General features: G+C 47.0%; 1 protein-coding gene across 8 annotated transcripts in view; it reads right to left on the bottom strand.

The window, feature by feature from the left end:
- Positions 1-296: 296 nt before the first annotated feature.
- Positions 297-10,641, bottom strand: part of adgrl1b (adhesion G protein-coupled receptor L1b) — a 32,139-nt gene continuing 21,794 nt past the window's right edge. For 4 of the 8 annotated variants that reach the window (XM_086119783.1, XM_086119781.1, XM_086119784.1 and 1 more), the window contains 13 exons: positions 10,342-10,522; positions 10,130-10,252; positions 9,761-9,978; positions 9,501-9,674; positions 8,624-8,836; positions 8,310-8,530; positions 6,959-7,025; positions 6,764-6,852; positions 5,773-6,160; positions 5,592-5,688; positions 5,395-5,505; positions 3,566-3,586; positions 297-3,288 (listed from right to left, as the gene is read on the bottom strand). In XM_086119783.1, the coding sequence (XP_085975909.1) occupies positions 1,328-3,288; positions 3,566-3,586; positions 5,395-5,505; positions 5,592-5,688; positions 5,773-6,160; positions 6,764-6,852; positions 6,959-7,025; positions 8,310-8,530; positions 8,624-8,836; positions 9,501-9,674; positions 9,761-9,978; positions 10,130-10,252; positions 10,342-10,522 (3,864 nt within the window). In that variant the 3' untranslated portion in view covers positions 297-1,327. The remainder of the gene's footprint in view (positions 3,289-3,565; positions 3,587-5,394; positions 5,506-5,591; positions 5,689-5,772; positions 6,161-6,763; positions 6,853-6,958; positions 7,026-8,309; positions 8,531-8,623; positions 8,837-9,500; positions 9,675-9,760; positions 9,979-10,129; positions 10,253-10,341; positions 10,523-10,641) is intronic. The other 4 variants (XM_086119789.1, XM_086119788.1, XM_086119790.1 and 1 more) reach the window with 3 other exon arrangements.

Raw genomic sequence — 10,641 nt, 5'->3', positions numbered from 1 at the left:
GCATGTCCCACATGGACAAGGCTTGGAATCCTCCCAGAATAACTGCTTGATGTGGTTGGGAAAGACGGAGGTCTGGGGTTTCCTACTAAAACTGCTGGCCCTGCAACCTGATTCTGGAGAAGTGGAAGAAAATGAATGGATTGATAGTCCACAAATATCTAACTGAGAACTGAAGTATCAAAAGGTGGATTGGATGGCTATATGGGCTACTAAGGCTACATTGTTATATTCTGACTTCATTTTTTTTATGCCTCCTGACTGCCTTAATTTCTATAGTCAAAAAAAGGACAAGAAAGATTAATTTCACGTTTACTTGAATGTCAATAGCAATACAAGACAATTAGAACAGTTGAGGGTAATATGTACAAAGTTAACAGGAGTTGCAGAAAAAGTTCTGAGGTTTCACATGATCTGCTCTGGAGACAATAGTTCTGTTGCTATGACAACTCCGCTGTAGCTATGACGACTCCACTGAAAACTGTTCCATTGCCAACAGTTGGCGACTAGAGGACAAGTTTTGGTCTTGATGCGATGGAACAAGTTGAAAATCAGGAGGAGGGCACACGTTGAAGGCCCACTTCTATCAACAATGCTAAAATGCTCCTCTGTGATACATTAATCTGTGATACATTAATCATAAATCATAATCATAAAAGATTTGTATATATACACACTCTCACACACACGCGCGCATACATACACACCTTGCACACACGCATGCTCATCAAGCTACACACATTCATTCACTTGCACTTGAACATTTCCTTCTTACAGAACGCATGGCCTTGTAAGAGCCATTAGAAAGTCATGCATGTGTTCTTTAAAAGGATTTCTTTTTTTTTTTTTTTTGGCAACACACTAGTGCTTTGATCCGTCACAACACTTTTCTCTTGCTACGAGGAAGGGGGAAACCCAGCCAATTGACCAACAGAAAGTCAGATAATGGGCCAGTAAAAAAATAAAGCACTGATGAAGCAGGAAGACACAGCAGGGGTCCAGGGAAGGAGAGCAGAGGGAGAGTTATGGCCAATGACGGTCACACTTCTTGAAAGATAACAAAAGAATGAGAAAGGGGAAAGGGGCAGTCTCGTGGTGATCGGGAGATAGAAGCAGGGAGGAGCCATCTCTGACATCATCATTACCTTCACTGGCCAACTGAGATACATCATCATCATCATCCTCATCATCATCATCATCATCCTCATCATCATCATCATCATCATCATCCTCATCATCATCATCATCATCATCATCTGCTTGTTTATTACTGTTGGTTGTGCTCTTCTCCACCTCCCTGTTTTCTATGCCCCGATCACCACCGCCCTAGTCACAGGCTTGTCACCCGCTGCATCTGACCGTCGTCTCCTTCCGAAGACGGCTCAGAGGTGTACATAGCCTCTCCATTAGTCGTCGGCGGCGGTGGCTGATAAAAGGTTTGCAGGTGATTGGGACGAGGGCCGAGAGGAGGTCTCCCGAGGCTGTACGGCAGCTCCAGGGCAGGCTGCTGGGGCGGGCTGCTGGGGCTGAGCTCTTCGGGACCTTCGGGGCTACTGTCAGGGTAGGAGAGTGTCGGGGGAGAGGTGCGGCTGTAGAAGCGAGGAGGCGAACTACTGCGGCTGTACACTTGAGGTGAGTGGCGGGAGTAGAGATTGTTGGGAGGAGAATTCGCGTCTCGGGGAGCAAATATGTTGGTTGGGGGTGAGCTTTGCGGGAAGAGACCGAGAGGCGGAGATGGACGGTCTCCCGGGTACAGTGGCGAGCGGTTTGAATCTTGGGCGTAGATAGGTGAGGTGTCGGGGTCAAGGTCAAGATCAGGGGTCAAAGGCAGAGTAAAGCCATCAGAATCCTCTCGGTCACCATGGTACCTGAACGAACCTCGATCTTTTCCTCTTTTTCTCCCATCAAGACCACTGTCGTTATTTTCAAACAGAAAAGATTCCTCTCTGTCGACATCAACCCCTCCACGCCACACATCGAGTGCTCTGTCTTTCTGCTTTTCATTCTCTCGTTCAAATCCTACTCTCCACCCATCTCTGTCCTTCTCCCTCTCCATCCCAGCTCTCCAGCCACCAATCCCAAAATCATTTCGCTGAGTGATGAAGGTTTCTTCCCTGTCGGTCTCTGCTGCTCCTCGCCAGGCATCCATCCTTTCATCTCTCTTCTCCAGGAGATGAGGTTCCTCCCTTCCTCTTTCTATTCCACCTCTCCACTCAGCCATGTCTCCATTTCTCTTTTGAGAGCAAAAAGACTCTTCCCTTGCTCTGTTACGTCCCCGCCACTCATCCATAAGTCCATCTCTTTTTAGAAGAAATGTCTCATCCTTCTCCCTGTCCTGCACTCCTCGCCAAGTGTCAACACCGGCCTCCCGCTGTTTCATCAGAAGTGGCTCCTCCAGAGCTTTGTACAAGGGCTCTGACTCCTGCGGGGGTGGGGGAGGAGGCGGCGGTAAGGGTCTGTCTCGATAACGATCCCGGTCTCGCTCCCTTTCTTTGTCCGTCCCTCCACCTGACTCGGCTGTGGTTCGGTGGCGGGACAGGGTGCCAGGGGTGCGGCTGAGGGTGGAGTATGGCCGAGCCTGAACATCGGGGGGACGCGCTTGTTGGCGTTCCTGGAGCCCTCGACGACCCAGAGTGCCTTGCAGCTGGAGCCTCTCTCCATCTTTCGGCAACTCGCGGGGCTCAGCATCTGCTGGAGTGCGTGCGTGTGACCAGCCATCTTGTGAGTGTGGTGTTGTGGCATGATCTTGTTCATGTGATGAGGAATGTGTCTCAGCACCTTGTAGGTGGTGCCTCAAATGCGGCCAACCCTCTTGTGCGATGTGTCGAGAGGTGGGCTGCATGGTGGCCACCCAGCCCTCTTGGGGTTGCTGCGCGTGCCGAGTCAGCGTGGCAGTGGGAGCCAGGGCCGCCCTGTCCAGATGATGAGGCCTTGCCAGGCTTCCGTAGCGCTCGGGAGGGACGGGCATGTCACCCGAAGGCCTCAGGTTGCTCTGTACCAGCTCAGAGATGATCATCTTCTCCAGTGCAGCCGCATCCGACAAGTTCCGACGCATTGCAGCACTGGTGCCCAGATCTGCGGCGCCATGCGGGGTTAGCAGGGCGGGGGAGATGTCATCGCCTCCCATGCCGACTCCTCCGTCCTTCAGAAGGTCAGTGCTGCCCACCACTCCAGCTCTGGATCCAGGCATGGCCCCCAGTCCATGCAGGGTGAAGGTATTTGGGGTGTAGCCTCCGTTGAGACACACACTGTCCAACCCACAGGATTCTTGACTCTGCGACACACCAACTTCTACAGGAAGAAACAAGAAATTAACAGTTGTAAAAGGTTAAACGGGACAACAAAATAGTGTTTTGAAAGGAGTTGCATGAGTAGACGTATGATCAAATGAGTAGAGCTTCTTCCCAAAGACTGAGGCATTTTCAGTTTTACGGGAAAAAAATAATAATGTGGTCATTTGAGAGAAAAATGTCATTCTGAGCGACTACATATGACAAATGTGTGCAAATATGAAAGACAACCACAGTGCTAAATGACTTGGGTGAGCACAAGAAAGAAGAGCTCATACTCTTGTTTCGGAAGGTTCCAACTGCTCCACGTAAGAGTGAGACAGAGAAGAGAAAAGTCAAAAACATTCCAACACGACTATAAAAATAAAAGCACGGCAGCCCTAAAGTACGCAGCAATTATCTGTTGAAAGGAAAAAGTCACAAACACATTTCCACCAAGGCTGTAATCTTTGTTTGCGTGTGCCACCGAAAAAAATAATTGATTCAAAGTGGATTAGGAAGATATGAAAAAACACAACATCAAGCCATCCGTGCATTTTCTATTACGCTTGTCATCAGTGGCACACCCTGAACTGGTCCCCAGCCAATGACAGGCTTCATTTAGGCAAACAGATAGTTACACACACAATCACACCAATGGATATTTTAGAGTCTTCAGGGATCCGAACATGAATGGCTTTGGAATGTGTGTGGGGGGGGGGGGGGGGTCCAGAATCTGCAAAAAACCCATACAATCACCGGGAGTACCCTCAAAAGAGAGCTACTATTGTGAGGGGTTGTGTATTTTCTACCCAGACAGAGGAGCCACGATTTACCCTTTGCTTCAAATCCCTGAGATTAACCTGAAAAAAGAATTTCTTAAAATAATAAAGTTGCTCCTCAAGTGAAGTTACGTATTGATTCGCAAAACTGCTCCTAAAAGAAAAAAAGTTATTTCGAGCATCGCACTGCAGAATATTTTGTGTTCTCGGTTTCATAGAAAAACTGAGCAGCTTATTGCACAACAGTGTACATTTTGGGATCATGGATGGATGGTATTGCTTGTATCATGTCGTATCTGTACTATTCATACCTGCCAACTCATACGGTTTAGCCATAGTTCATACGGATTTTGTGGTGAATCTTACGTATATGGCCGTATCGCACAAATCATACGGATTCTGAAAATTTCCGGGGTTTTTTTCTTCCCCTAACAGGTAGTTCCGTTTGCTTTTGCCCAGAATGGTGCTAGTCTACTCGAATGCTTTCATTTCCAAAAAGGTAACGCAGGAATACAACTCTGAACACAGTAATGCTACTAAGTAGAATGATGATTAGACATTAGCCAGACATTGTATTATGGAGATCTACAATAAATATCATTGAAAATTTCGTGGGTTTTTTTCTGCCGTTATTTTGACATATAAAATGCTTTGGTATGTTATAAGGATTTTTTGCTCTTTGTAAGGATTTTTTTGGTAGTTTATACAGGTTGGCGCTCCGAAAAGTTGACAGGTATGACTATTACCTTTTTAATGATGCCAAAATGATTGCGTTGGTAATAGATCATTAAAACCACAAACTAGCAGCGGCTCTAGCACAGTACAGTGTGCTAACTTAACGACTGGACAAACAAACATGATCACTCCTGCAGACTTGACGACTCTCACAAATAGAAGTGTGGTGAAGGGAAGCACCAACTAAGTCCATCCATCCATTTTCCGAACCGCTTGATCCTCACTAGGGTCGCGGGGGGTGCTGGAGCCTATCCCAGCCGTCTTCGGGCAGTAGGCGGGGGACACCCTGAATCAGTTGCCAGCCAATCGCAGGGCACACAGAGACGAACAACCATCCACGCCCACACCCACACCTAGGGACAATTTAGAGCGTCCAATCAGCCTGCCATGCATGTTTTTTTTTTGGAATGTGGGAGGAAACCGGAGTACCCGGAGAAAACCCACGCAGGCCCGGGGAGAACATGCAAACTCCACACAGGGTGGCCGGAGCTGGAATCGAACCCGGTACCTCTGCACTGTGAAGCCGACGTGCTAACCACTGGACTACCGGGCCGCCCTGGTCCAACTAAGTCATACAGAAGAAAAGCCACTGACGCTGTGATAAGGTATACCTGTGGAGGTGAAGGGTTGATTGTATCCCTGTGCCAACATGGTGTCATACGGAGAGGCTCCTGCGTGAGTCTGCGGCACTGGATTGGTCAGGAAATGATTCCCCAATGCAGCTACATGCAGAAAATAGACGAATACATGTTGCACTGTGCGACAACAAAGAAGGTGTATGAAAACAAGAAAGCAGATGCTCGCTCACCTCTGTTAAGAGTTGGGGTACTGTTAACATCAGCGGCGATGAAAGATGACTCAGTTTGTCTTCGCACCGTGTCATTCCACATCCTCCTAATACGGCTCTGGAGCGCGGAATATTTGGCAGACAGTCAAATCAGGCGTTCGTCCGTCAGACTTGAAGCAAGTGCATGAAACGGAGTGAGCACCTGTCTGTTCGCCGTGGCCCTCCGCCCCTGGCTGCTGCTGTAGCGGCTGTTGGAGCGCAATGCAGCGCCCTTGGCCGAGTCCGGAGAGCTCGACGAAGAGGTTGCGCAACACTGGGAAAGACGGAGACATCGGCTGTAGTCTTTCTGACCCTTAACACAAAGAACAACGTCGGCGGTGACATAACCGGCAAGATAACGATGCTCAGCTCTGAGGCTGACCTTCCTGGTGAGGGTGCAGTGCAGGATGGTGATGAGGAAGCCTTGCGCTGTATTAAGGGAGGCGAAGAGATAAGCCAGGAGGAGAGAGGGCGCGGACAAGAACATCAGGCCTGAGGACCAGTTGACACATTGCAGAAAGAGAAGCGTCAACGAGCCCACTGCCCACGCCCTGGACACACAAGACCGCACATCAATGTCATGAGAAAATCCTTGCTTGAACATCAATAAAAATCCATGGTCAGTCAGAAGAAGGATAACGCAAGCATTTCATAAACCGGTTTGACTGAGGTCACGTGTGATAGCTGGATGGCAATCAAGCCGTCATTCCTCAATACCGTTTAAAGCGGAGGATTGATCTTTTACCAAGCAACAGACTGCAACAACACAGTGTCAGTAGGAGTGGTCCTGATGGGTCTTCCTCCCGGCTGCAGTTAAGTACTGCTGTCATGGGCCCGATTCAATACATTCTTACCTTCATGGACAATGCTAATATCTGTTCATTGAGAGGTTGCGTGGCTGTAATACGCAGAATTGCACCGTTCTTCGGAGCTTAGTTGACTCTTGTCAACCATCACACTACTCAATTTATCATTTTTGATTCATCACGCTGGTGGCTTGTTGTTACAAATGTTGCATCCTGCCTGAAGCTAATACCACAAGGTGAACCTCTGCTCCACGTCTGACTGAATTGTTTTTCAGAATCGGGGCTGGTTTTGACCCAAAATTTGCCCAGTAACAATTTTGTTTGTCAGATCCAAAGACAATTACAAACCTCAGGTTGTCATGGCGACTGGAGTCGGGCTTCAGGGCCGCAGTGCTGTGCATCTTATGTAAGGTCATCACTAAGATCACAAGGTTAAGCTGCAGACCAGAATACAAACTGTCAACGCACGGCTTTTTTTCACACATACATATGTAAACCACATAAATGGTTCACTCTGTATGAGGGCAGGAACAACAATCTCACCGTGATTATAACGGCCACCGGTCCAAGAAAACTCCAAACGAAGTAATTGTCAGTTCGCAGCCAGCAGCTGTGAATAAAGACACACAAAAAACATATTAGAGGAGGAACACAAACAACTCAACTCAAATGTATTTATAGAGCACTTTTAAACAGCCATCACTGCACACAAAGTGCTGTACATGGAGCAACTAACACATACAACAGTAAAGCAAAACAACAAATCAGTGTCAAAGACGGTAGAGAGCACCAAACAGTATAACTCAGATCATAATTTGGGACATGCTGAGTCAAGTGCCAAAGAATACAAGTGAGTTTTGAGGCGGGTTTTAAAGATGGGCAAAGAGGAGGCTTGTCGAATGTTCAGTGGGAGGTCATTCCAGAGAAAGGGACCAGCAACAGAAAAGGCTCGATCCCTTCTGAGCCTCAGTTTAGTTCTTGGTACTTCTGATAATGTCTGGTCCGCAGACCTGAGGCAGCGGGCAGGTGCGTAGGGGCGGATGAGCTCAGAGAGGTAAGGTGGCGCGAGGTCATTTAGAGATTTGAAAACAAATAATAGGATCTTGAAAATAACTCTAAAATGTATGGGGAGCCAGTGAAGGGATGCCAGAGTAGGAGTTATGTGCTCCCTCTTATGACAACATCAATATCTGTCGATACAATCACAGTCCTTAATGTTAAGCAATTCTAAAGTGGGATCAGAAAATGTGCCTTTACAAGAATAAAACAGTATTGGTTGGCACTTTATGAATCAAGGTCATGAGTTAATTTGCGGAGCAAAGTTCTACTTTTGTGGAACTTTTTTTTTTTGTTTGCAGGTTCATCCCATGGACCTGACACCAGGGTTTTGAGAATATTTATTGTGCAGACCTCAAAAGTCAAAATCAAACAAACTCTTGTTCGAACAAATAACATTAATGATCATATTAACATTATCTATAGTAATATACTTTTAACCTTATAGGCCACTCCTCCTGGCTGATGTACACCATAACAGGAGTTAATTCATTTTCTCTCCACAGACCAGACACTTATTCATTTGCATGACTCAATCATTATTTGTATCACTGATCTGAGGTATAATTTGGCGGGTCTTGACTGAGGACCTGCGTGGACGTTATCGTTCGGCCTGACCGGAATTTGAACTCGGGTCCTCTGTCGGTGGTCTTACCCACTGAGCCATCCGGCTGCTCAGTGACAGTGTCAATCCGAACAGCATATTCTTTAATCAACATTTTATGTTGCTACATGAGTGTTCCGAATGTCATAACAAGTGATCACGTATGCAAGGCGCATACAGTATCTTGGGACACACACATTCACACACTGCGCAATAGTAGTGTGATGAACTTACAACGTTTTTGAGCCGTAGCCTCTGAAGTCAATGGCTGCAGACACAGCCACCACCAGCCCGGGTACGGAGTAGCCACTCAGGTACAAATACTTCCGCCTGGAGTTACGACCCTCAAACACCTCACGTTGCAAAATGTACAGTTCCACCGCTTCCAGACATAGCCAGCAGAAGACTGAGAGCAGCGAGAAGTGCAGCAGGCCGGCAATGATGGAGCACACGACCTATAAATTATAAGTGTGAGAAAAGCAGAATACAACAAGAACAAGAGAAACAAAAGTTTTCCGAGCACCTCTCATGTTTTAGGTAAAACTCACGGTATATTGCGTCTTAATGGATTCAACGAGGAAGAGCAGCTCAGTGATGAGCAGATTGGCCCACAAGTTGCAGTGGATGGTGCTGTGGTCAGTGTGCCACGGTGCCGCCTGGCAGCACAGGGTGGTAAGACAGGTGGCCAAACACACCAGAGCAACTGAGATGCCCACCCAGGAGACGATGTAGACCAGAAGCTCCTCTACTCCCACACCAGACTGTGAAACCCAAATAGAAAAACAGATAACATGTTTGATAGTTGGATGGATGACAAAAAAAATTAAAAATACATCGAGCACTTGAATTGTGTTTCATGGGAGACCAAAGCACAGCAGCCTGCAGCGTTCAGAAAAATCTCTCTCACAGTTTCAACTCAAGATAATTGAATGATGAATTAATAAACGTCTTTATCTTACAAATTAGTGCAAAAATGGGATCTGACTGCTGGAGACTATTTGGAATCACAACATTTTATCAGCCTTTCTAATTCGAGAACTGAACCGTATCTTGGAGTTTGAGACGCAGCGGTGTTGCCGTAATTAATCAAGGGAGTCACATATAAGACTTCGAGAAATGACTGTTGATTCTTTTACAACACTTTTGGCTGGCTTCTGTTGACTTGCAAAATACGAATGCAAAAACACAGTTTATGTCAAACAGACAGTCAACATGACAGCATCTACCTGTCAGTCATCCTGTGGCAAAATTATATAGCATTCAATGCCGAACAAAGAAACTGGAGCATCAGAATTCTTGTACACAATTCTAAAAAGTGTGAAAATTTTTTTTTCATGTCAACCTTTCAATGGCGTTTTTTGTTAAAAAAAAAAAAAAAACACAACCACAGCCAATACAAGTTTGTGGACTTGAGCGTTCACTTACAGCCGGTTGCTGGTACGTCATGAGTACAGCATAGCTTGACAGGTGGTTGCAGGCGCAAGTCGTGTGCGTATTGTTGGTGTGTAACAGGCGACATCCTTGTGTGGACCACTTGCCAGTCCCGGAGACCCCTGAGGCGTTCCAGAAAGAGCAGTTGGGACCAAAGTGGTTGTCCAGCTGTGGGCGCGACACAAAACCAACTCTTAAATGTTGATGAATATGATCGAGAATCTTTCTTGCCAAAGTTGCATTTCCCAGCAGACCTGCAGGTGCCTGAGAGTGAAAACCACGGGCTCAGAGAGGAACACTCTATTGGAGCCTCTGTGCACAGAGGCAGAGATGACGTGGGAGTTGACCACCAGGCTCCTGAGCCTGACCTCTGACCCCTGTCCGAGTCCAAGTCCGAGCCGCAAGGTGGAGTTCTGGGTGTTCAGGAAGGTGCCCAAGTTCTTATACAGAGAGAGGACCAACTTCACTTGGCCTGTACAGTGAAGGAAGCAAGCTATTTAGAGGCATATCGTCATTGATTGTGTACGAGTGTGATCATCCCATGAAGTCCACAATCAATCATCAGTTGTAATTGTGGTTGATCCACTGTTGTAAATATTGTGAAATAAATTAAATATTCACACCATTATTGCTGTACTGCTGCAGGGCCACAGCTGAGATCTGCAGGATACTGTCGCTGTCGTAGGAGTGCGGGAAAGTTAGGTCCTGTATGTCCGCCTCTGTGTTTAGCACGTACACCTCCAGATCTAATCACACACATACAGAAATGTCAGGACGAGAAGCTTGTTTTAAAATGGCGCTATGTTCTGCGCTCAGAAAAAGGGAGACAACATACCGACATTTGGTGCTCTGTCACTGAATCGACCTTCATAGAGGTTGTTGGCCAACAGGAATGCTCCTTTCTCGACCGCGTCCAACAGGAGTGATGCAGAGCGGGACTGGTCAGAATTGCTCATGTCAGCCCAGGACACCAAAGCCTCGGGACCCAACAAGTTATCTACCGTTTGAACCACAGCCTGACGAGGAGAAAGGTAGATCACATTCTGTTGGTGTATCCATTCGCCTGTCCATCCTTCCATCTGTCCTTTTATCCGTGAATCCATCTGTGCTTCCATCCATCCATTCTTCCAACTTG

The sequence above is a fragment of the Hippocampus guttulatus genome, chromosome 9 (assembly GCF_054856545.1).
Source record: "Hippocampus guttulatus isolate MCC_2025c chromosome 9, RoL_Hgut_1.0, whole genome shotgun sequence".
Taxonomy (NCBI): Eukaryota; Metazoa; Chordata; class Actinopteri; order Syngnathiformes; family Syngnathidae; genus Hippocampus; species Hippocampus guttulatus.
Note: the sequence above shows the minus strand (reverse complement) of the source record. Positions and strands in the feature narration are given on the sequence as shown.